The 27771-nt window shown below is 35.7% G+C and overlaps 1 protein-coding gene across 1 annotated transcript; it reads right to left on the reverse strand.

Moving 5' to 3' along the window:
- AEBP2 (AE binding protein 2) lies at positions 1–27771 on the reverse strand. Its single transcript, XM_010024320.1, has 7 exons — positions 27567–27771; positions 24327–24434; positions 15670–15856; positions 9868–9992; positions 5287–5354; positions 2216–2329; positions 1–584 (listed from the first exon to the last, which is right to left on the reverse strand). The coding sequence occupies exons 1-7, from the start codon at positions 27756–27758 to the stop codon at positions 554–556; spliced, it is 825 nt and encodes a 274-aa protein (XP_010022622.1). The 5' UTR covers positions 27759–27771; the 3' UTR covers positions 1–553.

A 27771-nucleotide genomic window follows, 5' to 3' on the forward strand; every position in this document is an offset into this window, starting at 1 on the left:
ATAATCCAACATATTTTAGGGATCTGCAAAAGGACACGAGATTACAAATGACGAATGATTACTATCCACCATACTCAAAAGGGCGACAGGATAATCCCTTGGTAGCCGTACTATTATCTGGCATGTGTTGTATTTAGTTAACATTGACAAGAAGCCTAATAGCTTGTTAACAGTTCTCCTGCAAATTGTGAGTAAATGGTGATGGTTACTTTTTCTTTTCATCAAATATATACTACTGTATTCACTAAAGAAAAAAGCAGCTTAAAGAAGCAAGCATGCAAAGCCTTTTAGTTGTTCCACTAAGTTGCCAGAAGAGTGTTTGCTCAGTCTCCCACTGTACCATTCCATGAAAATGTGGATATACAGTAATATATTAATATATTCCACGGAAGCATCAACTTCATTCACAGAATGTTTACACTAAGCATAAATATTCATCTAAGACAAAAAAAAAAAAAAAAAAAAAAAAGGATGGGATTTGACTAATGTGCAACTTTACTTCTAAATCCATTGTCAGTGACTAAGACTGCAGCTGTCCCCACTTCCTTGGTTTTTACCTCTTCAACCTCTTCTGGGGCATTGTTCTGTAAAAGAAGACAGTACGGTTTTACATAAGAACCCTGAGAAGCAAATTTGAGTCAGCTAGAGTATACTATGAAATCACAACTATATAAAACGTACTTTCATTTAAATTGATTAAAACTGAAAGACATTTTAGATGATCCCATATTAGCGTACATTTCAGATTATTATTTCAAACTTTCTACTGAAGTCATTATTTTAGCACAAAATTAATAGCTGTCACTGAATTTCTTTAATCATTTTTTTTCCCTTGTAAAGTTTTGGTCTCCTTTTATTTCTCTGATCTACCACAGTTGGTCCCAAAGCTCTTCTTAACTACTCTCTGATCTGTGCTGCTAAAAATCTAGTACAACATTATGTGAAGGGACCTTACTTTTATTTGGGAGAGGTAGAAAGCGTGGCTTATTTTTCTCCAAGGAATTAATCCCACGGATCATTATACTTTTATTTTAAAGGATTATTTTCTCCTTTCCATATCAAACTAATCTATCAAGCCTGCAAAGGTGATCAATATCAACATGATTAACACCTAAACTGAATTACAAAACAGTCACTGTTTTAAGCAGTTTTAAAACACACAATCCAATTCCTTCATAACATTTTAATGATTTACTGTTAACATCAGTAATTAATATACTAAAGTAAGTATTTTAAATACTTACACTTACAAAGAAAGCAGAAATAGTATGATTATTTGAAATTGTAAACCAGGTTTTCATTAGTTTGATTAGTGAAGTACATTTCATATTAAAGGTGAACTGAAAGGCTTATTACATATCAAGACCTCAGATTAGTGTTCTAGTTACTCCTTTAGACACTAAGTCACTGGATGTTAAGGAAGAAATACAGGAACACTGAACTTCTGTTATGGCAGAAAAAACTTCTGTCCTAAATTTATTTCATTAATTTTTAGCATAAGCCCATAAACACACGCTTCTGGGCATTCAAAAACTTAAGAGTGAATTAAGCATTTCAGATTACCTTTAAAAACTGTACACACACAGAAGTGTGGGTACTGACAATTATGTGAGCACACTAATAAAGAGGGGGGAGGGAACTCAGGAAATTATTAGAAACAAGATGGATTAGAAGCCAATCTGAAGTCCTAAAAATACAAATGTGAATATGGCTTAAAGGCAAGTAACATGTACTGTCCCCTTCTGTCCCCCTCTGAAGAATCTTGTATTAAAAAAATAACAGTACTTGTATACAAGTACAGATTTCAAGGTAATACTGCATGTATTACAGTTGAATATAAAATATGTAAAGGTAAATTTGGACTTTAAAAAAATTGGCATACAAACCAGTATGTGATCTTAACAGAAGTGATCTTTCAGGATTCCACTGTGTGTACCTCCTTTACTAGAATTTCTGTACACCAAGCACAAAAAAGTAAAATACACTTGGTAAATACACACATTCCCCATTTCTCAGTAACTAGAGTTCAGTTCAAGTAGTTAAGAAATTCTGAAACAACTTAAGACCTCAGAACTTAACTCCTGGACGCTGACAGGATTGAGGCTCCCTGGTCTGGTGTATAATGCATTAGCAATCCTGATTGTCCAACGTCAAAAAGTTAAGTGAGTCTTAAGACTATATTTGAGTTAAGAAAGTTTCAAAATTAGGACATTACCTGTATATGTTTGGGTCCAGAAGCAAGGCAGTATCTTTTGGTAGTTTTGATAAATGAACTACTTTAGTTTTTAACTGATGTCGCTCACTTTCATTTACCCACACATCAGGCAGACTATGAATAAATAAATAAAATAAAAATATTCAAAAAAGATCAACCGTTTTTCTTACCATAAAGCTATGTGGTAAACTAGCACATATGAAGTTTTTTAAAGCAATCTTTACATACCACTGTTTAAAAAACATCTTCACTGGAGTGAGGAAAAGACAGCCAATCTCTACACATTATACTTCAAATTTTTTCAAACTCTCAGTGTGAAAAATACACTAAACAGAATTTAGATTATTCCAGAAGAATGCTAAGCCAAGTGTAGCATGACAATAGCACTACGTTTTCCATTTTAACAATTTAATGTGAAAATGGGTAGCAAGAAGAAAAAGAAAACATATTTGAAAATACTTCATTTTACCAGGCATAAAATTCTTTGATGCTGTCAAAAAAAGGAAAGTAAAAGCCAGAACATACTGCAAGCACCAAGCTTCGAGTTAGACTAATGTGCCTGTTCCAAGTTCAAAGCTTTCAATGTCAAAATGTTCCAACTTTGCTGAAGTTAATTTTTTTATTATCTTCTAAGGAAATCTACACAATCACCACAAAACAGTTTGGCTCTGCAACAGTTCTTATTGAGAGATGGAATAAAAGTTGGTCTTTACACATTAAAGGGAATTGTTGCTTCAGTGCGACTTGCAGTGAAACTTGGGGAAAAGAGGGCTGTGGATAACATATACCGTTGATCTATGATTAGTACTTTAATTCTTTGAAACCAAACATGCCCACTTCAGAGTGGCTTACTACATTATTGCTTCTTTTACTGAAAGCACATTGGCCCCGCTGAGGTTTTCAGTTAACACACTGTTAAGAGACACTCAGCTTGCATAGGTCATCAGCATCTTACTCAAAACCTGCTTTCCTGCCTCCTTCTGCAAGTTAGCATTTACCAAGGCTGTGCAGAACAAACAAGTGATCCATTTTGCTTCCACTTTTTTAAATTAATTTCGCATAGGGGAGAAAGTTTAAGTTTGTAATTAAGAATTCTAACATTTTCTAACATTTTGAAAAAAGTTTCAAATTAAGAAACCCAACATTTAAGACTACACAAAAATTTTTTCTCTGACCAAAGCTACATGCAATTTTACAGACTTTTGCAAATTATTAAACTGAGTCTCTATTTTTCATCAATAAAAGTTAGCTGTAACTCAAATTCAATTCTTTGGGTAAGCCATCCCAAAAATTAAATGAGAGCTCTTTTATCGCAGTAGGAAAAGCAGTTTCTCCAGTGATACTTTCCAATTTTCAGATGAAGGTGGAAGACAAAAAAAGAGGTGGTGAAGGGGGAACAACATGCACACAATACAGGACAGATGCAACACCCACAACACCACCCTGAAGGCAAGTCATATATCTACTAAGGTTTAACATGGATCATGAAAGGTGAAAAAACATAAGATTTTTTTTTTTTTAAATAAAGCCAAAATCAGTTTTTTGACAAGCAACATTTAGAAGACATTTTTAGTAGAAGCTATATGCTGAAGATGCAAAATAATACAAACAACAAATAAGAAAACTTTTTACATCAAAAGACTATTTGAAATACACATAAAGAAAACAACTCAGTAAGCTAAGAAGTACTGGCACAAAGAATAAATTACTGCTTCAAAAAGGAAAGAAAATATAAAAAATTATTTCCCTCTTGTACAGGAAACGGGTATTTACCGTATTTATAGACCAGAATTTAATTTTCTGTGGAAAACACTTAATGTACGGATAACCTGGAGCAGATTAACAGTTTGTCAAGATGACTCAGTATAGAAAAAGTTAAATTATTATTACTAGCTCTCTCTGAAAGGCTGATGAACAGCTCAGCACAATGGAAAGTAATCATCATTACTGCATTCAACTTCCCTAAAGTGTGAGTACATTCACTGTGCAAAACAAATGGATGACATGAGCCATGATAATCTTGCATTTGCTGTTCTTAGCTGTAATAATAAAGATGAAATTGAATTTACTAAATACTCAAAAATTCAAAGCTATAACATTCAGTGCAGGAAATACACCCTCTACCTAACCCAACAGAGATGCAAGAAATAGCAATTAAAACACATTATTCCTTTGACCTGACATTACCGAACAACTTGCCTTCTCCAATGCAGAAAGCAATGCACACCTATCTAGAACTGCAGGAGCAAAAACCTCATGTGAATCTATATTAGGAAAAAAGCAGAACTGAATCTGAAAGATCCCCTTGTTCTACAAGTGTCAGAAGAAAGAGATAAGGTCTTGCCTATTTCAAAGAAGTAGATAAAATATTTCTAAACTACACTTAACTACTTCATCTGTCCCAAGCCTATGTGCGGGAAGTACTTCTGTCCTGCATTACATGTGAGGATATTCATTTGGAGCAAGGTAGAACTTTGAAAGCACAAGAGGAGAAAAAAAAGCAGCCAAACATGCTGAAAGAGTACTTTGAGCTTCAGTGGGCTAATCCAAAGAAGCAGCAATACAAGATGAATACCTTCAAGGGCCAACTCTGGTTATTTTAGTGTTAAATTGTGGCACCTAGGCAAAAGATTCTTGCAATTCTGCTGTTACACTGATGATTGTACATTTTTCAGTACCTAGAAGTATTTTAGGATCATGATGAATCAGTGGGTAAAACAAAGCTGTTTCAGTGATAAATTTCCTTATGTATATAGCTGGCAAAACCAACCTGAGCTTCCCATTCAATAATCAGAGGACTTTGTTATTAATACCCATAGCAACAAAATGCATTAAGAATACAGCTTCAACTTTACCCGAACTGAGAGACTTAAGACTTGAAAGCTGAAGTAAAAAAAATCAATTAAAGCATTGCTTAGTTTTTAATAATGAATGACTTTTTTAAAAAGCATTTTTTAAAACGTGAACGTCAACTATTCAAAGGCGTAACATAATTTAGTGACAGTTCATTTACTCCACTGTAAATCCTTCCCCATTAAAATGCTATATTGTATTATTAGCAATATACTCACATGTCCTCTGGTGTCCAATGAAGCAATAGTTTTATTTTTCCAGAATCTTCTTTTCTTTTAGCTATTACCTGATAATAATCACATGAATCATAATTAGAACCAAATTTGCAGACTTTTTTTGCTCAAAACCTATTCTTCATGTTCAACTGGGTATTTATAAGAGGCAAACTGGTTTACTCTTTTGAAGTTGTATTACTCTCTATATAGGTAGAATATAACTATCAGTACTCAAGCTATCCTTGGCAAGGTTTAATATTTTGTTTAACATTTGTCTACTGAGTAGTTCCAGGGAGTGGTAGGGGGGTGTGAAATGCATCCTCTAAGTTGCCTTCTTTCTTTTAAAATAGTTCAAATTTTTAAGCAGCTACTCCAAAAGCTTTGAAGAATACACATTCCTCTACGAAGACACTCATGTTGTTCCATGACACATCTATAGAAGATGTGAGAAATTGATGCAGATTATAGTTTAATTATAGCATAGAATAAGAATAAAATCTTCTCTCACAAATGCTTTGACATCAGGACATAGTGTGTAACTTCCTAGCTAACCTTTACTCACTCCTTTTCAATACCTAAACCAAGCACTGAAATGAGGTAATGGCAAAGGCTACTTGGAAAAACTCACAGGCTTACAGAGCCTACTTAATGCTTACGTAACAGGGACCCTTAACACTGCAGAGAGTACACTTACTACTATTGTTATATGAATGACAAATAAAATGAATGTCAAAGACCTGTCGACGACTGGTAAGAGTTTAAGCAGAACATATATACTCCACTGCTAAAGTCCCACACAAGAAGTGAGAACTCCCTTCTCGTAGTTTCTCATCGTAGCTCAGGGTAGACCAGCACATAAAACACTCTCACAGAGAATAAAGTATTTAGGTGCAGGACCCTGAAGCTAAACTCCCATCTTTAGCCAGGATAAAGATAAAAATACACACACAGGAAGTATAAAAAAGAAATCTGTTCATTCAGACACAAATTTATTCTTTAACACCAGAATTCAAAAGGTACCCCAAAAATTTCCAGTAACCAGAAAAACAGGGAAAAGCCACTTGCTTCCTCCTCTGATTTACCCTTAGCTTCTCCTTTAGCACATGTCGCAATACTTCATACAGATTTTCCTATCTTGTTCAAACACCAGTTCTCCCCTCTGCTGCACCTCTGAGCACAGCACTCAACTGCTGCCATCTCAGCCATGATCCAAATGGGATCTTGCTCTCAGAGCACACAGGGTGACCCTGCACCTGTGCAGCACAGGGCACATACTGTGCCACCAGCACCAGCAAAGAGCCAGTGTTGCTGTAGCACATGCTGATGGTGAAAGTTACAAGGGAGACATGGAGGAACATCTAGACCAGGCTGGCACCTCCTCATCCCATGGGACACTAGGGCATCAGAGCCTACGAAGCTCCCTCCTTCCTTCCCTCCCTCCCTGTGCCAACAGTCAGAGAAGCTGCTGCCGTGCTTCTAGGATCCCGAGCAAGCCCTGCCAGTCCAGAGCATAAAATTCTTACTAAATCTTTGAAAGATTCCATACACAGCCACTGGAGATACTGTAGACTCCAAAAGGTTTACTAAGAACTTTTAAAACCCAGAAATACAGAAGAGTGGCAACTATCTTTATGAAAAAAGCTAAACTAGAATGTAGCACGTAAATGCTGAAGTCCACAGTCTGCATAAACCAATTCTCCATCAACTCTGCATAATCTGAATATCATAGTTCTTATGAAAGGTATAAAAAGTATCCACTTTTATTACAATTACTCCTATGAAAATTTTACCATATCCTAAGCAGGCTAGAGTTAGAAACACTGCCATGATGCAGACAAATGCAAAATTGCAAACGTTTTGCAAAAAAAGCAATTGAAAACTTATTTGCTATTTTGACACTAGTAACCAGAGCCTTACAGTCAAGTCTGCAAAAGTTACAACTGAAATGGGAAAAATCCAGCATGTCTACAATAATGATGCTCTAAAGACTTAAAACTGTGTTGTAAAGAACTTAAATCCATTTAAGTTTTTCATTTAAAACTAGAATTCAGTCAGCAGATGCATGTTGAAATACATCTTTATTTGAAAAACTTTTACCGTATTATCTAAATTTCATGCACTGTCCCAGAAACAAAAAGAAAATATAATTTGAGTTAGCTCTGTAATTGCATGAAAGCTGCCTCAAATCAGAAATGGAGTTCTGCTGACCTCTTCTGGAAAAAGAAAAAACTTCACCCAGTAAACCGGTATGCATCTTACTTTAGTCATTTACTGTGTTTCAAAGTTTTAAAATTTCAAATCACATGTAACTAGTATCCATACATATGATCGATGAACTGAAATATCAAAACCAGCTAAAACCAGTGAAAAACGGTTTAACATTCAAATAAAGAGAATTAATTCTAGCATTTCAAAAAGCAGGGGACAGAGGAGGCGGGGACAGGGGACACAACAGGGTTACCTATAAGCTGCATTTTTTAATCAGAGTAATATCTGCTCTTTAGGTTAAATGGAGATGATGGAATTTTTCCATCTGACAATTCACAGAAACAAAAAAAAGGCATAAAAAACCTCATAATGAAGATGATTCTGGATAGTAAAAACATTTCTTCGAAAAGGCTTTATTGATGACTGCATTCTACAGCTTTCTGTATCTATAAAGAAAAGCTTGAAAAAGAAATAAATATATATAAAAGGAATCACTTTTCATAGGTGGTGAAAGGTTCTTCACTGATTTTTCACTAGGATAACCATCCTATAAAATACCCATTTGTGCTGACATTATTTTTATGCTGTATAAAAAAAACCCCAAACCTACATCATTTATGTCAGTTTTCAGACAACAAGACAATATTATCTTAATATTTTTCACTTTTCAAATTAATGCCCCTGATAGACATTTTTTTCTTCATCTGAAGGTGGACCACACAAACCGTATTACATATTTAGCCAGTCACCATTCAAATTCAATGTCCTAAAGCTTTTAAGTTATGCAAAATGTGCTTGCATCTGAGGTGACCATTAGCTCAGTATAATAGCGTATATCCACAAGACTGCTTCTATTCTACCTTTTCTTTTTAAAGTAGATTTTAGGCTGAGTCTCACTGCTACAGCTGATGTCCAGCACACAATCCCACACAACTGTAGCAGCATGCTAAAACAGTGTAGGAAAGTGCAGTTTAGGGCTGGAATCTTAAAACAGTTCTCCCACTGGTACAACCTCTCCCACAGCTGAGGTCTAAGCAATTTCATATCTCATCAACCCCCTACCATCTTAAGTGATGCACGCACAGATAAGCTGAAAGGATTTTCACCACTTCCTCCAAGTTAATTCAGAGCAGTTTCAGAGCACGTTCCACCTTATGTCTCTTATGTCTCCTTATGAGTAATTCCAATAGACAAAGCTGAGCTTCCACAACCAAGTAGTCTGTCTGGATAACCTTCCAGATTAAAGCATGTTGCGAATTGGAAGAGAATCCCCTTTTCTCACAGCACTGTAAAATCCATGTTGGCCATGAAAACTAGAATGAGACGTAAAGAGAGTAACAGCTAAGCCAGCTGCAATTACCCACTTGCAGCTGGTGCTCAATGCACATAAAGTTCAGGAGTAATCACTTGGGAAAAATTTCTAATACAGGCCACAGACATTCATAACAATCATCACTCTTGTAGAACAGGCTGAAGTAAGTTTCAAGCATATAAAATCATTTTTCCTTTATGGAAAGGGATTGACAACCCAGTGGCTAGAATCATGTTAAAGTTAAGCCATAGCTAAAGACACAGTAGTCAACATTCCTTTCTTGGACTGCAGTTCATCTTGCACTAGTCTACCAATTTACAAAGCACTCCCCCTCATTTTGTTTCATCTCTTAATCCTTTTCTTCAGCTGAGTCTCTACTCTCCCAGTCTGGTTAAGAAACTAGAGGTTATATAGCTTTTAGAACCTCTGATCCCTATACCCTAATTCAGTACTTCTTCCATGTTTTGAACTTTTCTAAATTAATACTGATGTTTATCCTATCCAAGAACAAGTGAAATTAACAAAATAAGATGTAGAAATAGAACTAAAGGCCACCTGGTATTTGCCTTCTCCTAGCAATTCACTGACATTTTGCTGGTAAGTTTATTAAAAAAATAAAATAAAATAAGAAAAAAAAAAAAAAAAGGAATAAGCACCAATTTCAGATCAGCATCTTTAAATATTCAACTATACAATTACCCTCAAAACATACCAGCACTCTCATTCAGGACTATGGAAATGCTATCTGCAGCACATTCTCACTTAGACTAGAATATATAACCAAATTTTTCTGCACCTCATACTTGCTGCTAGATATTTCCCCAAGTGTATTAGACAGGAAATGTTGCAAGCTATTCAATTTGTGAGCTAGAATAAGTACTAGCACTACTTTTTAAAAGATAATTTATTAACAGAAATGGACGACAAAACAACGTAAAATACCCACAATTACTTTTTTCTGGTTAAATGCCCATAGCAGTAAGAGGAAAACAGAAATCTTTTTGAAGTATTAGGTTTTTCAGACACACAGGTAAACAAACAGAATGCATAACATATATACTTACAGTACTATGAAATACAACACTGTGGCCTTTTCCTAAACTTTCTATATGTGCTGAGAGGTTAAAGCAGATGGCTCGATGTCTTATAGCATCCAGTGTTTGTGCATCAAAGAAGTCATGAGGTCTTGCTAGAAAAAAAAAGAAAAGAGATCCTTAGTATTCAACACACTGAAAGCATTCAAACACATCCAAGCATGTAAATACGTCTGAAGCATCATTAGTAAGCCATTTACTATGGCAGTAACACTACCTTGTCAAGGTATCGTAAACATTAACTGAGAGGAAGAAACGACTACAAGGGTGGTGCCTTGTAGTCATGTAAGTTTGGTCAAGATATACTCCTTGTAGATAAAACAGTTATTTTGACAGACTGAATTAACCTTGCTCAGTCCTTTAAGTTTCAAGCGAATTCTATTTTTTCTTAATCTTTAAATTTAAGAATTCATTTATTTTGCTCAGCACCTCTGCAAACATCCATTGCTATCACCTCTTAAACAAAAAAAAAAAAGAAAAAGTCCCACTACAAAGAACCTAAGTCCTAGAACTCGTTACTAAATGCGAGTCATAATTCAGTGCAAAAACAGCCTTTACAGCACAGTCAGTAGTTACAGTATTACTCCCATGACTTCTTAAAAACTGGTATTAAAGGACTTCAAAAGATGATAATGCTTACAATCAACAAATTAAAAGCAGAACTATATATATGCCTTATTACTTAACTTTATTAAAAACAATACGAAAATTCCAGCTATTTCTATTGAATACTGAGATGCTGCAAAGAGATCAACAATGACACTGAAAACAGAACTGCTTGGTACTGCAGTGGAACACAAAGCAATGGATTAAGTAAGAATAATTGTGAACATACAATAAATACCAGCTTGTCAAGAAAATTTTGATCTCTAAGGAGTAATAATGCTGAACAGTCACGTGAAAAACTCCACACTGCTAGATGTGTTTGTTTCTGTGTACAAGTTGTCATTCCACGTTCCTTGATTATTGGTAAACATATTATTTCCTAGCCATGAAGCACTACATACTACACTTCCATTTATAATGAGTAAAGTGCAATTAACATCCATCTGATATTTTACAACTAGTCTAAAACCAGCAGGCACTAATAAAGCCCTCTTCCTTTTAGAAAAGGACCTTTATAGTTGTGGTTTTTGAACAGTAAAAAATTACTGAATTCTGATTTGGAGTGTAAAGAAGGTCTATTAATTCTACACTAAAACTACTTCAACTAAAAAAATAACTGTTACTAGGCACATATTTGCCTACTGTTAGAAATACTTCACACAAATTTTTAAAAATACGCCATATGGTACAGTTGAAAATTACCTAAGCAAATAAAGCATGAATGAAACTATTCAAGCTTTTCTAAACCTTGAGAACAGTAATTCTCTATATAACACACTGAAATTAAAACTAAGAATAGGATTTGATATTACATTATCAGCTACGTACCTTTCAGTAATCTGCAAAAGCAGTCATTCAAAGTTCTGTTGTCTTCACTGAAAACAACCTCTATAGTCCTTTTCACCAAGATTATCTATGCATTATTTCAAAACAAGCTACAAATTCCACTTACAGCTAGTATTTGCTCCACTCCTGGGACTACTTGTTGTTAAGCATTCATCTGTACATTCTGTCCTTACTCTTTCTCAGTTGGATACTGCCAATTAAGCAATCATCTCACTGAAATGCTTTCTCGCTGTAAGTGGTAAGCTCGCTCATGTTGCAGGTGGTCAGTGATGCAAGCATGTAAATATTTTATAAATATGAGTGAGGAAGGAAAGGGAGGGTAGAAAGCAAAAGAAGCCCTACATTTTTGCTTTTGATTTCATACAGCAAATTTCTTCAGGATTTACCACTGGATAACATTCAATAGATGCAGAAAAAGGAGTACAATTTATCAAAGGCATATGAATAGTTCTATTTATGCCTTATTGTTAATGATGGATCTTCTCTATGTCTTAAATCTATTCCCTCAAAATTATTTTCAGAGTAAGGTATCTCCCTTCCTGCTTAACACAAGTTCCAAGTACACAAATAAACTAGAATCTTCACACCAGTATCCTACTAAATGAAATTCCAAGCCTTACGTAAGAAACGTAATCTTACTGTAAATTCTATGAACAGTAAGTTTCCTTATCTCAAATTTCTCCAATGAATTCAATTATTATGCTTGTTAATTACTATAGGGTCATCTTTTCTATTGGAAAAGCAAGCGATAATACCGTAAATGTAATCTTAGGTTCTGAAATATTCTTTGAGGTAGCTTCAGAGTAACAATACTGTGACCTATCTGACATACACAGTTGGACTATACCTCCAAATGACAGACTACATGAAGCAGTGAATGGTATGAGGTTATCCAGAAAAGAAAGCAAGCTATTGACTGTAATCCTGAATTGCTCTGCAACAGCAAAATTCATGACAAATAGATGGTCTCTATAGCACCACTAATGTTAACAGCTATAAAAGTGTCTACGTTAAAACATGCTTTCATCATAAAAGTACTAACTTCCAAACTTAAAAGAACACACACTATTTACAGACAGGAAAAAGTAAGTATAAAACAGTTTAAGAACAGCAAGATGTTAGAAAAGAAAGAAAAAAATATCAACAGTAAGAATTCTCTCTAAAGTCTTAGGAGATTATGTTCTCACATAAAGCCAAAGTCTCCTTTCTTTATTCATGCATTAGTGTTTCTCAGAAGGTGTAAACCTTCAGATATAAAACACAGAGGAAGCAAATTTATTGATTTGCTGTATTTAAACTATTGAGCATTTATACTAAAGGATGTTTCAATAGCAGAATGTATAAGCAATCAACTGACAATAAATATTCAGTGAGACACACCTTGCAGGAAAAGATAGGGTCTCTTGAAACCGTGAGGAGGAAGAAAGAACATGTTGACAACATTTCTTCAGGCAGAAAATTTTTTGTGCTCCAAAACTAATTTTTCCTCAAATCCTTATTTGTGAGCAACTTAGACTGTACACTATCAAATAGCGTCCTGCTTTATACCCGTGTGTCATAACTTGGTTTAGCTCAATTTGCAAAGAACCTGGTACATACTTTCAACACCTCTCCATCTGAACTCTTAAAACACCTAAATATAAAACTATGTTCCCAGCTTTATATACTCTAGACTGAAAATACTTCATGCTGTTACTTTACTACTTTGGCTTCTTAGATAAGGGTCTTTTCCCTCCCTCATTCTTCTTGAAAAGACAAAATATACAAATTAGCAGACTTCATTCTTTAACTAAAAATGAAAGTAAGCTAAGAAACAGAAAGACAAGCAAATTTGCCAAGGTCACCTAACCAACAGTAATTGACACAAAATTTTAAAAGAAAATCTATCAATACTTAGCATTTTCAGAAAATGCCATCAACTTCGGATACATTTCTGGGTCACATACCCTCTGGAGAAATGTATTACAGTAGTCAGTTCCCAACTCAGAGATTATTTTTGCCTTAAGGCAAAAAAACTCTATAGCCAGCACTGCATTTGTCTCAAGAGGCAAGAAGATTAAAAAAATTGTTCAAGCAGCTGTCATTTTTCTTGCTGAGCAACACTTGATCAAGACAGCAGGCCATTCGAGTACTAGTCTCGACTTTAACATTCCCATAATATTTACTACATACACTTTTTACCATAGATTCATTCAAGAATTCTGCAATATATTCTTATTACGACTAGAACATCTTTGCAGGTAATTGGAAGTTTTAACTATGAAGCTCTGACTTGAAGCTTGTAAATTAATAATGTTCATCAAGTACTAACAAAATGCCAACCTGAAAAAACCTCTTCTGTATATACTAGGGGGAAAAATTTGAATAAAGACACATTAAATTGGTCACCTAACAAGATCAGCATGGAGAAGCAAGCTACGATGCAACTCAAGAATCTCTGAACACAAAAAATTTTAAGTCATCTGTATTTTGAGTAACATAGTCAAAAAATCCAGATAATCCTTCAGGAAACTATGACTATTTCAAGTAAGTCTCTCTTTCATTACAACTAAGATGAACTAAAAATATACTACAAAGTGACCACATAACCCTCCACTGATCAGCCTTTTTTCTTCAGCCTTCTCATTTACATAGATTGCTGAACAGAAAGCTTTCTGAAAGTCAATTTCTGAAAAGAACAGAAATAGTTTTCTACTGCCTTTGAATGCTGAATCAGTGTCAAAATTAGAGTTTACACTTCAAGTTTACATTTTTAAGATGTTTAACGATACAATTTGCTCGCACATATTTTAAGAATACCCAAGCATTTCCAGAAAACAATAAAAAATAGATCACCATAACTAAAGTTAACAGCGACTCTTGTAGCACTGAACTGCGTAGTTGTCACACAGTGTGGAAGACAGTCACAGCAAAAAAACTTTTCAGAATTCTAGGCGATACTGTGTCTTTCCAGGTCAGGCTTCTTTGTGTTCAAGGCAGAAACATGACCATTGCTTCATAAATTTCAGTTGCTTAAAAACACAGGTGAGGTGGTATTATGATAAGAATAATCACAGTCATGTGATGTAGAGCAATCACCTAAGACCACTAGTATGTGCATCCACTGCTGCAGTACTATTTGAGTAATTGGTAACTCTATCTCTTCACAGGAAGAGAAAGATCAATACAGCAAAGTGTTCTGCCACAGGAGAGTCCTGGAAATGTAAGACTGAAACTGCTGTTCCATCAAACAAATACAAGTTCTCCAGCATACCATCACTAAAAATCCTACTGCCAGCCAAGAGACACTACTGAAATGATTGCCTGCTTATGAACAGAGCTCTGTTTCTGTGGACAATATGAGACAGAATAGGTTCAGTGGTTCATAAAAAAAGGTATCTTCCACTGCTCTCCAATACTGTAAGGTTGCTTTTACACCACGGGTAGAAATTAATGGAAGGGCTTTTTCCAACTGTTGACATATCAACGGGAAAAAAAATCTAAACTCTTTTTACATGCTTCTATTCCAAAATGCAACTGCCACAGTAACAGTTTAAAATCAGTAAATCAGTTCAGTACTGGAGAGTTGCATCCAAAGCAATTATAAAACAAAGTTAGATTTTATTAACAATTGGCTAGTCTTTTCTAACATTTCTGTACATTAGAATCTCTAAATAAATTTCACATGGCTATTAGTCTGACACTAGAACAACTCAGGAACCAAACTGTATCAGAATGGACTAGGAAAGGTACTTGGTGATTACTGTATGCTAGAGGAAAAGAGTCTCACTTTAAATGATAAATCACACTTCTCAGCACATTGGTTCATATAAAACTAAGGAACATCAACTGTGTGGAGAAAGATTCAAAAAACGTAAGAAGTCAAATCTATCCAAATTAGATCTTGGTTATGCTCGCAAAACTATCACGAAGCTAATGAAATGTTTTGCTCAAAAGAGAGCTTATATAATATGCATTTATCTCTAATTTATATGAATATGCAATCTCTGTCTGCAGTACAGAACTTCAGAACTCAACATCACTAAACAGAACATTTTCCAACAGTAACAGTTAGCAAACAAAAAGCAACTCTAAAATGAAAAGCATCTTTGAATTGTAAATGCAAACTGTTGCTCACAGAAAAGTGAACACACAGATGCTTTACCCGAAAAAGGGACACAAACAGAATCTGGGATTGTTTTCCTCCCATCACAAGGTATGCCTACACTATAATGCTAAATACTGCCAACCCTACCAGATCCACATCTGTACAGAACCACATTGTCGAGGAACGTCCTATCTAAGACAAAACTTTCAACTTCTACTTCTGGAAATACTTACGTAATGACCGTCGTCTCTTGTTTTTTAACTTTCTTCTTTTATTCATTCCAGCTTTAGATGGAGATTCCTCTTTGGCCTTTGGCTGGCTGGCAACCTTTGAAGAGTTCTGCTGGCTGAAGTGTGTGGGCACATGACGGGCAAGTCCTCCCTGAGATGCAAAGCTGGCATTGCACCCACCAACTACACACTGAGAAAAATGAAACAAAACGGAACAACTGCATCAAGGTAGCACTCATTCACAGGTGTTTGATAGATCTTTCAGTTTGACTTTTCTGGCTCAACCTCCAGCACCAAAAGGAAGATAAATTCTTAACGACCATGCAATTCTTAAAAAGAAAAAACAGAAATAGAATCTGAAATAAATTTCTATCTGACCTTTGTAACTTTCAATAGTTATTCTACAGCATAATATTTTCTGTGCTATACTATATTCTATAATATTGTATAGCATAAAAGCAAATCTCAAGCAATACACAGAAAATACATGCTTCTGAAGAACTTTTGCCTTCAGGGGTAAACGTTCCCTTGTCTTCCAAAATCCTGCACTGCTTTTCTGTATTTCTCAACAGCTCTCCAATCTTCTGCATTTGGTAACAGTAACATTTCTCTAGCATCCTCCTTTTTTGTGACAAGGCAGAAGTAAACAAAACACATCCATACCCACATTAAATTTGAAACAGCTTAATGCTTTTTGTAAACACTATACAAAGACAGTAAAAAGCTATTTTGCAGTTCTAAGACTTTAACTTCAGTAACTTGAAAGTTGTATTAACCATTATTTATATATTTATTTTGGGATGCTACTATTACTTCAGGAGTATTTAAGAAGGTTTTTATTTAAAGAAAATGGCCTCTCCTTCCCAAACAGAAAAATAAGATAAGATTCAACAATAATTAAGCAGAAACACAGAAATTGCAAGATATATGCGACTAAGCTAGTACTGGCCGTAATAATTATTGGTATTTTTCTAAATATTTGGTTTATATTTACAAATACTTCATTTGCAAGATGAGTATTTAAATTACACTGCTGGGGAGAGAGGCACAAACCTTTTCTCTTGCACTCTGAGCTTACAAGGGTAGTAGAAAAGCTATTTTTAGATATGCATTCCATGATTGGCTGCAATGAGTTGTGTATCCACATGATTGATTTTCCTTCTCATCCAGAGAATTGCAGTAGGACAAATGAGTTCATAGGCCCGTAGCAGAAAACCCATCACCACATGAAACCATTGGAAAGTTGTCCTTCTTCCACGTCTGTTCTGCTTCTCCCCTCCTTCCTCTCTTTCTCAGCTCCCATCTGCACCTCTTTCCTCTAGCACTTCTCTTCACAGCAAATTCATGAAGCAGCCTCCAAAAGGAATAAGTAATGCTGCAACTATGTACACAGTGCTAAGTTTTCTCTGAAGACTAAAGATGAATTTGCAAGCCTGTACAGTAATCTGCCCCAAGCCTGCACATTTGACTGAAAGACAAGTAAGCAACAGTGGAACACCATTCAGTATGCTTTGCCCCTAAAATCCAACTCTGATATCAGTTTCCCAACTGTGGCTGCGAACTGAAAAGTCTATTTCTGCCTCAGACTTAGCAAATGCTTTTCCAGGATGATCATAAAACAATAAAGTGTTCATGAAGAGAAAAACCTGTGTTATTTCTGAGGACTTAATACTTGCTAAGGGACTATAAATATGTATATATATAATCTCAAGACAGTAAAAGACAAAAAAATAGGAGGATATTTTTCACATTTCTTACTTGCCTTTTTTTTTTTTTTTAAAGGGGAAAAAAACAAATAAACCCCAACCTTAGAAAACTTCCCTAAATTTCTGTAAGTACTGAACTAACTACAAACGTATAATTTCCTGACAAAAAAGCTTTAGGATCCTTCACACTGCATTTGTTCATCCCCATCTCCCCCACTAATAAGTACTCAAGAATTATGAAGATTTTTTTACCAAAAACCTACCTATGCCTTTTTAGCTCGCCCTATAATTTCCCATGTACAAATAACAGCAATATTGTAATGCTTATATTGTAGTGACTTAAAATGTAAGAAATCCCAGCACACCTATAAAACTCAAGATCCTGATCTCAACTACACTTAATGCAATATTTGTTACTTCAAATGAATACTGAAGATTAAAATTTACACTTATAGAATAATTTGGGTTAGAAGGGACCTTTAAAACATCCAGTTCCAACCCCCCTACCACAGGCAGGGATATCATCTACTAGATTATGTTGTTCAGAGCCACAGCTAACCTGACCTCAAACCCAACCCATTTAGTTCTATTAAAGATAATCAAGCTCACAGTCAACAGATACAGGTAAGATACATGCATGTATTAGTTCAAACAATTTTTATTCTCCAATTTTTAAGTTCTTGAAATAGCTGTCTTGCCCATAAAAGCAGTTTAATGAAACTAAGCAACTAAATCTAAAATTAGGTTTAACTTTCATTAAGGCACTTCTGACTTCTGCTTTTATCTCTTTCTGACCCTACAAACACTGACAGAAAAAAAAAAAGACCAAAAAAACCCCAACCCCCAGAACAAACAAACAAACAAACAAAAACCCCAAACCCTGAAGTTCAATCACACTGAGAAATTAGAATTTCAGCCTTGCCAATGCCTGCCAGAGGTCAAAATTAGCCTAGTCTTGGTACAGTCATGCATTACCATATTCCAAGTTTATTAAAGTATAATATCAAAAGGCAATACCTTCTGGAAATAACACATAAACTTTGTGTCAGGCACATTTCTAAAACTTTTTAAAACACAAGTTCATAAGACTTAATTGCATTTCTTGTAAGATGGCAAACTTTGTGATTCAAACTGCAGTTTGTCAAAATTTGACTTTTGTCTAGTCATCTACAAAGAAAAAAAAATCACAGATATTCTATACAGATTCTCTACAGAAGCTACTACTTACTTTTCTTGCTTTACCCAAGTTTTACTTTCAAAATTCCCAAACCAGCATCCTTAAATCTTCAATATATGCAACTTGCAACTAGAAATTATCTTCTTCCAGAAAGCCTATTTATAGTCTGCAGCCAGAGTATGAAATACTCGCAGAGATTACTACATTCAGATATTGTGTAGTTTGAGACAGACTACCTGATCATGTCATCAAATAATGAACCGCTGATATATCAAAGATGACACATAATGCCTTTGTAGTAGACAGGAAATAGTAAGAGAGGAGAAAAATCTTACCTGTTTTTTTCCTTTTTTTCTCTAAAATAATATATCCAGCAATCCGTTACTAATGGGTAAAGTCTCTTCTCTCCAAACATAAAGGAGCAGTTCAGGCTGTCACTTCAGGATCTCTGGACGGTAAGTCACACCAAATCAGCTTCCCACCAGATAATTATACAGATCTAGAGGGCTTCCAGTAAATCAAACTCAACTATTATGCACAACTTCAAACCAATCTTTTCATTTTTCCCCCAAAACCTAAATCTATAAATTTTGCATTGAATTTTAAATATGATAGATTGGGTCCGGATTGGTGGATATGTTACTTCAAGAGAAAATAAGTCAACACATAAAAAGTTTAATTTCTCCAGTGTACCCATACCCACCATTATTAATGGGCAGTAATGACCAGTGACTTTAACAAACAGGATAATAAAATATCTAGCAGTAAAGGGGTTTTTTTCTGAATTCCAAATAACCAAATCTCCTTTTTAGAATATTCAATGTGTAATTTTTCCAATAAGTCTAACAGTAGTAATTTAGACATCTGGATAAACTTTCTTATTGTCTCAATATCTAAGTGCTTAGGCAGAATGCCCTTACATTTTCTATCTGCATCTGCAATGCTCTAATAGTTAGAAGATATTCTGCCAAAAGAGTGACAAATATGAATTCCAAATGAGGACTGAAGCTGCCTGGCTGTGTTTTCTACATTTCAGCAAGTGCAACTCTACTGAGAGTCATATCAAATGCAGTCACCCCTTAATGACTTCCGAAGTTACAGGTGCTCGAACGAGCACCAAATTTCATTTTTATTATTAATTTCTCCCTCCCTCCCCCCTTTTAAACAAAGGATGAAAACCTTCAGTGAACACTGTACTGTCATTCGTTGTCACTGAAAGCATTTACCCTACATAAGCAAATCTTGTATGACTGATCTTTAAGAGCATACCTGCTGAAATTAGTATGTGAGAGCACCTGGTAGCATATGCACACACAGTCATATTTACAGAAGACTGCCATATGCAATTATCTTGCATAAAGTCTCCCACTGTTTTGTGCTCGCTCTACGATTCCATAGAATCACAGAATGTTTTGGGTTGGAAGGGACCATCTAGTTCCAAGCCCCTGCCATGGGCAAAGACACCTCACACTAGATCAGGTTGCTCAAAGCCCCGTCCAACCTGGCCTTGAACACTGCCAGGGATGGGGCAGCCAAAACTTCTCTAGGCACCTGTGCCAGTGTCTCACCACCCTCATAGTAAAGAATTTCTTCCTTGTATCTAACCTAAATCTCCCCTCTGTCAATTTAAACCCATTCCCCTTTGTCCCTTCACGACATGCCCTTGTAAAAAGTCACTCTCCAGCTTTCTTGTAGGTCTCTTTTGGGTACTGGAAGGCTGCTATAAGGTCTCCCTTTCATTGTAACTAACATCTTGCATTCAGTCACCTAGACTACATTTTAAGAGTTTGATACGTCTTCAAGTAATTTTCAATGCCTTGTACAGCAACAAGGCATGGTGAGTAGTACTTCAATTTTTTTTGAGTCCCAGAAACCATGCTGCAAAATGCAGGTTGTCACAGCACATTAGCTATTCTAATTTATTTATTATCTGTAATGGCCAAGTTTAGGACAAGGCAGAATTTCTTCATTCACTTTTTCTTAGCTTGCCAAAGACAGCTATTGCATCAGTTTTCTAACTCAGCAGATGATTCCTCCAGATCCACCTGCCTACATGTTCTGAAAACCTGAAAGTTTTTAAGTTGCTGAATCCTCAACAGGACCACCACTACATGTTGATGATACTCCATAACATTCCACCAGCTTCTACAAAGCTTCTACAAAGTAATAAGAGTACTAAAAAAAATTTATGTTCAGGTTTTTCTCACTCAGCTCTGAATGCAGAATCATACACAAGTACAAACATACTAAATGTCTTCAAAGAAACAATTATATGCTCTGATAATACCTATATTAAATGAATGTCTACAATGGCCAAAAAAGGAAAAAAAAATAAAAATATAAGGATGACTAGAATCATACTGCAATAAGCAAAAACTTCCAGCAGCACAAGAGCAATGAACTTCAGGTATTAAGAGGAGCTTCAAAAATACTTAACAGTGGGCCAAAGAAAGCCAGTATGTTCTCAACAGAAACCTGTTCTTTAAGACAAGTTTATTTGTTTGTTCCTCTTGACAAGAAAAACAAATCTAGGAAACTGTGCTTACACAAAAATAGAATTGGAAAAGCATGTGCTTTGCCGAAATTGTATTCAACTACAGACTGAGAGCTAGCTGTAATGGTAACTGTGCCTCATTTACTGGACACTTTTTCTTTGGCGGAGGGAGTGGTAGGTGCCCCGGGAAAAGACACTTCATCAGTAACAAAACTTAGTGACGATGGCCTCAAAAAAACCTGGCAGAATATCCATTTATGTTGTTCCACATGAAACCCAAGGCCACCAGCATTACACACTTAGGGGAAAAAAAGGGAGAGAATAAATAGAAAATTAACATGACTAAAGGGGACTGAGATTCTAAATTCTGCCCAAAAATGTAGGGCTTGGGGTTTTCCCCCCCACCTTAGTTCAGCAGATGACTCAGATATAAAATGTCTCCTCCTTATGAGCTGGACATATGCTCCCAAGAAATAATCCCATATAAAAATGAAGTTAGCATAACAAAGGTATTCACAAGGAAATTTAGCTTTTCTGTGACAGAGGTATTGCAATATTAATGCTGAGGGGGACATACTAAATCACACAAACAGGAAAAAAAAAAGGAAAAACTTATGAACATATGAAACATTTGCTTTCGTAATTTAGAAGTGGGTTTATTTCTGTGACAAATGAACTACACAGTCACACAGTTTATGTGTATGCATGGAAAGGACAGGTGAACCCACAAAGACCTTTTAAGATGAAAGCACAGCAGCTCATTTACAGCTGGATGCAACTTTTAGTCAAAGAACACCATCATGTGTATCACAAAAATAGGTAATTAAACCCAACATGGGCAACTACATAAAGTGAGTTCACTTGCAAGCAAAAGGATGACAGGAGAGAGCAGGGACACATCCTTCAACTATTCTAAGTTCTCTAAAACAATGGATGGCTTTTTTTTTTATACTAGAACTCAAGTATATTCTCATGAGGCAACAGAAATTTCATCTGAAATTCAGGTTTTGGGAGATACTTTGTCTGCAGTCATCATCAGGAACAAGAGGTCTTTAATCCAACTCTGACTTGAAAATAATCTGGCTTTTCCTAAAAAGTGAGCAATTAAAATTTATAAGAACAGCTAAACGCACCAAACAAAAACACTTGCTCTGTTTCCGAATGACTGCTGTAAAACAATTAGTAATGGCTGTTCTTACACCAATCAAGGCTAATATCCAACCCTTTAAGAGTTTTTGTATCAGACTGCAGACTTCAAAAGCTTGTAAAAGAAAAGAAGCAAGCAAGGAAAGGAGTCTGGTTAATTAATAGGTTGCTACCACAGACACTTACGTACTTGGCTACCTCATGTGAGCCCTGAAGCCTATACTCAGTATAAATGACAGGGGAACAAAAGATGTTACAAAATTCTACTCAGACCACAATTATCCTCCATTCAAAGCCCCCAGGAACAGATTGAGAAATACAGAAACAAAAAACAAACAGAGGGATTAAAGACAACAGTAGGAAAAAATGCTGAAATGACACACATGATGATTAACTACTGCAATTCTGCCCTGTGTTTTGCTCTTTCCCGTAGTATGACCAGAAAATACAGAAGATCAGCTGGTGAAATAACACATATTTAACACAGACCTAATTGTTGTAAATTTTAGGGCTCTAGCTGTAACCAGACCAGCCAACTGGGATGACAACTTTTACTGACTTATGTAGGTAACTGACCGACTTGGACGTACTACTTGTATTTCTGAGCTATACCCACCTCTTTTAATCCCAATGTCTCTAAAATTGAGTTTCTTTGATCCAGACCAAGTAAGTATACAAACTGCCCTACTGCAAGGTCTTCCTTCAAGACCAAAGCTTGGCATTATATTTTAATGTATGTAAAATATTTCGTTCCAAAATGAGAAGATCTAAGGTACGAGTTTACTCTGATGACTTTTTTTTTTTTTTTTACTCAGGGATTAGCACTTAAGACTACATCAGTTGCTGGAACAATCATATCTGCAAAATTCCAGAGATTCATGATCCTTATGCTTCCAAGAGCATGCTACCCTTATTCCTTTGAACAAAAGGTATGATAACCTCAAGAGCAAGTTTCCTGTTGTTATTCACTCTCCGTCAGAAATTTTCTGACTAAACTACACAGTTCAATATGGGAAAAAAGTCTAACCTTTATTGAAAAAACCCACCTCTTTTCACATCTAATGGACTATTTTTGCTCTCTATACTTTTAGTAGTTTTGATTTCTGTAATATCTACTGTTATAAACTACGCAGAAGTAGTAACTTCTGGAAGACATCACTGTAACAGAAAAGTATTTTTTAGTAATAAAGCTACCTTAATACTAAAGAAAAAAACAACCAACCCAAACCAAAACCCATCAAAGAAAACAAAAAAAAACCCCAGAAGATAGTACCTGAGAAGAAAGAAGAGAGAGTGAAGTGGAGAAAGTGACTAAAACTTGGTGGGATTGGGGAGAGGAAGGTATAAAATGATACCTAAACTTTAAGAAAGAAAAAAAAAAAAAAAAAGCCTATTTCATTTTCATATCCTACATGGAAGGAGAACTTCAGTCTGAAGTAGTGTGGGTGGGACTTACCATCAAGTGATCCAGGACTTACAGCTATGAACTGCCCCAACTGTATCCATAAGAGGATGAAGCAACTCATTAATAACGGATTGGTGGATATGGGAATGATAAACACTACTATACCTAGAATTGCAGGTACAGATTAGGGGAAGAAAGAAAGAGAAAGTTAGAAAATACTATGCAGGAAATACAGTCAGCTCAACGGTCCTGCATTCCTGACTTCCTTATTACTCTCAGAGAGGTTAACCATAATCACTGACTGTGTTTCATCTGAGTTTTGTTAATAGAACCAGCTCTTACTTCGGCACAGAATGTGCACAATCAGGCATGATCCAAAGTTTAATGTGGAAGTGTAAAGCATGAGGCAAAATGTCTCGCTGTTAACAGTGTAAGCAGCTCAACTGGAAAATGCACAAAAAATTCCGTTTCAGCATTACTTACTTGTACATTCCCCTACCATTTATAGATTAAAAGAAAAAGGGATAGAGAAGCAATAACAGTATCTTCACCCGTTTTCATAACAGAACAGCACCTTTGGGCACTATTATTGCAAAAACGAAGGCTCAGCTCACTGGATACTTTTTCAGAAATCCTCCTGTAACAGCATTTTTCAATTAATATTTTTTATCAGTAAAAATAAATATCATCACTCATAAAAAGAGGGATGATGTATCTTACAGTAAACCTTACCTTGAAAGGTTTGTCCCCACTGTGTGTCAACATATGCCTCTGCAACCAACTTTGACTTGTTGAAGGTGTATTATATACTTTGCAACCTTTCCACAAGCAAACAAACACCTAATAGAGTAAAAATGTGGTAAGTTTACACAAGTCAAAGGAAACAGTAAAAAAAAAAAACAAAACCAAAATCCATCAGATTAGGAAAGAAGCCTGTTTTCACAATACAAAGTACTTCAAAGAACTTTGAACAATAACCATTTATTTTGCAACACACTTCCAATATCATAGAACCTCGTATCTCACCAAAGAAAAAATAATGACAAGCACAAATAGTCAAAAAAGCAGGTCACTGGAATAAAGCATCAAAAACCAGATACTCCTGCAGATAAACATAATTGAAAGCCACTGCATCCCCTGTAAAGAGTTTGTTTGCACTCAGTATCTGTACAGAACATTTTTAAATTACAAATTTACATTTTCTGGGTAGCAGATATAGAAATAAAATCATTTATTGCCATAAGCAAATAACAATTTTATTATTTGAGCATGAAAAAGTAAAAACTCTTCATTAGAATACAGTTGTTTAGATACCAGAGTTTTATATTATGGAATACTGGATACCTCTAGTTAGGGCCTTACATTCAATTCCTGATGAAGAAAGATACAACTTATAATAGGATTCAAAATCTATAGGAGTTCTGAGGTTCTAGTGTACAGATCAGTCATATGTACAATAGTGCATTAAGGGAAGTAAGAACTTACTCATGCTGCTTTTCTCTCTCCTCCCATTGTGTCTATCTATAACCGAGAGAACAAAAAAGCTCCATGAACTTCCCTTTCATTAGAATGTCCTCAACAGATCTGTGTGTGAAGGGAAGTATAACCCTAACCAGTAGGAGCAAAAGACAGGCCCCAGGAATAGCACTGTCCACAACACACTTTTCCTGACCTGCAGGGAACTAACTGAACTCAAGTTTCTCGTTCTCTTCTGCAGGTAAGAAAAAAAAAAAAAAAGAAAAAAATCTATCTTCAAAAGACTTTATTTTCAAAACAAAAAAGCAGCCACAGAACTGCTACATACTTGCTGTATAATATATAGATAACCCAGCTTTCTAATGTAAAGCTGGAAAAACATGCATATCTGTATGACTGATACATAAGGACCAACCCCCTATACCAGTTTCGAGATCCCCCTGGAGGCCACAGAATTGGAATTCCCAAGATTCCTAGCTCTGCAACAGCTCCATAACTGTTCCAGTATTTCTATCAGCAACTGCAGCCTGCAGGGCACACAGCAAAGGAGTATTACGATGAAGCACCTGGTTTTACAACAACCCACCAGAAGTCCAGTCCCCCAGTTCTTGGGAACCCTTGACAAAAGGCTGAACCCGAAATATTTCAGGAAAAAAAACTCTTGGAAGTAAAACTATTTTGTCTGAAATTTTCCTGGGCTCTTCAAGGATTTATCTGGCTTGGTTTGGAGCCATACTTCAGCATTAGCTTGAAGATATACATTTTACTATTGAAGGACGCTTATCACATTGCTTTTAAGTTCTCAGTAAGTAGCTACTACCCGCACTTCTATTCAAATGTATAGTCACTGTGGTTAAGTGATATCTGAAATCCAATCAAAACCACAAGAATATAATTTCTAACACCACTTAAACACCTCACCAGCAGATGGCAGACAAATCCTTGAAACAAAACAGCCAGGATCAGTCCCTTTCCACAGCACGAAGTTGAAGAACTAGTCAAAAAGTAAACCAACTCAAATAACGGAGATAAAAAGTGTGAACTGAATTCAACAGTTATTAGCCAATTGATGCTTCCAACAACCTCCTCTTTCAGAAAGACAAATACAGTCTAACATTTCCTAAATAAAAGTAACCATAAATCACGTCACATAGCAAAAAGAAACAAAAACCCGAGAACACCACAAACCACCCTGAAATCTTCCAGCCCCCTTTTAAGAAATGAAATGGGGTCACAGATGGGCTAAAAAAGATCTCCAGAAATGTAGTTATGTGGAAGCCCAGAGGATGCCAATACACCTCCTCCATTTCATTGTTTCATCCAGGATTCATGTTAACACTTTAACGAACAGAATCTATGTACAGAACTACAGAAATCATGTAATGGATGGCTAAAGAAAAAATCAGCTCACTGGACAGATGAGTCTGCTTAGAGCTTGGACTGAAAAAAGTCAGCAAATATGAAAGTTCAATCATTCAAAAACCACTAGCTAAATCCAACCAGAGTCACAGCTGTCTCAGGGACACAATTACATAGCAAAGTATTTAAATTAATGCAAATTAGCATTTTATTTAAGTCTCATATTCACTCAAGCTAAAGTATAATGCCTTAATATTTTACTTCTGGAGAAGTGACAGGACAGAAAGTCAAAGATAACAGCTCTTCTAGGTTAATAAGTCGTAATAGCTCTTCAAGAAATTAAAGAGCTGCTATATAAAGCAACGAAAGCAGGCAGATTGCTTGTGTTTAATGTAAAGGTATTTTACACAACATATTCCGGACATCGAAGGCAATTGGGAGGGACAGGTAGTTAATTACAGAGTTAAAATTACTCTACTGGAAGATGTTTTGAAACATTAAAATAATGAGACCAATGGAAATTGCATCATTCGACCAGTGACTGCACTGAAATATACATGATTATAGATGCACCTCAATTAAAAAAAAAAAACAAAAAACAAAAAACCCAACAGTGAGATGCAATACTCGTGCTACAGTCCGAGCACTATAGAGCTGTTTTGGTAAGACTCTGTCAATGAGTCTTCATCTGCCCTATTATACATTCTGTATATATTTTACCTCTAATGAGACTCCATCCATAAAAATAATCAAGATATGCCTTCACCTGAGCTCACATACAGTAACACATGCGTTAAGAGTTTTAAGAAATTGAATTTCAAGTACAAGCACTCAAAGACATACCAACAACTTCAGAATGCTGAGAAGTTAGCACATCAAAAACTTGATAGCCTTAAATCATTTACTGAGAACTTACCACATTCTTAAAGTTAGACCTTCAATTAAAAGCACGTAATACTAAATCTAGTGAACTATGCAAAAGACAACAGCTAAATGCCTAATATCAGAATGCTGAAGACCCAACTTTCGTTGCCATTAGCTACGGAACTGACACTTTAAAATACACAACTTGCTAGTGTCATTAAAGAACAAAATATTGGCAACTAAGAAAGAGGAAGAAAAAAAAGTAACACCAACCCCTCCTCGCTGACCATCCACATGTATGGAGCGAATGTGATCTGCCAAATCTGGGCTGGAGCTGAAGCAAGCATGGCAGTGGTCCCAACAACAGTTATAAGCAATGCTTTTTGCAGAGGAGGCAGGAACTCCTTGTCCATTCATCATAACCGGAGTTGAACGCCCACTGGAAATTGTGCTGTCTACATCCATAATAGTGCTGCTT

Source organism: Nestor notabilis, unplaced genomic scaffold, assembly GCF_000696875.1.
Source record: "Nestor notabilis isolate BGI_N333 unplaced genomic scaffold, ASM69687v1 scaffold1461, whole genome shotgun sequence".
Classification (NCBI taxonomy): domain Eukaryota; kingdom Metazoa; phylum Chordata; class Aves; order Psittaciformes; family Psittacidae; genus Nestor; species Nestor notabilis.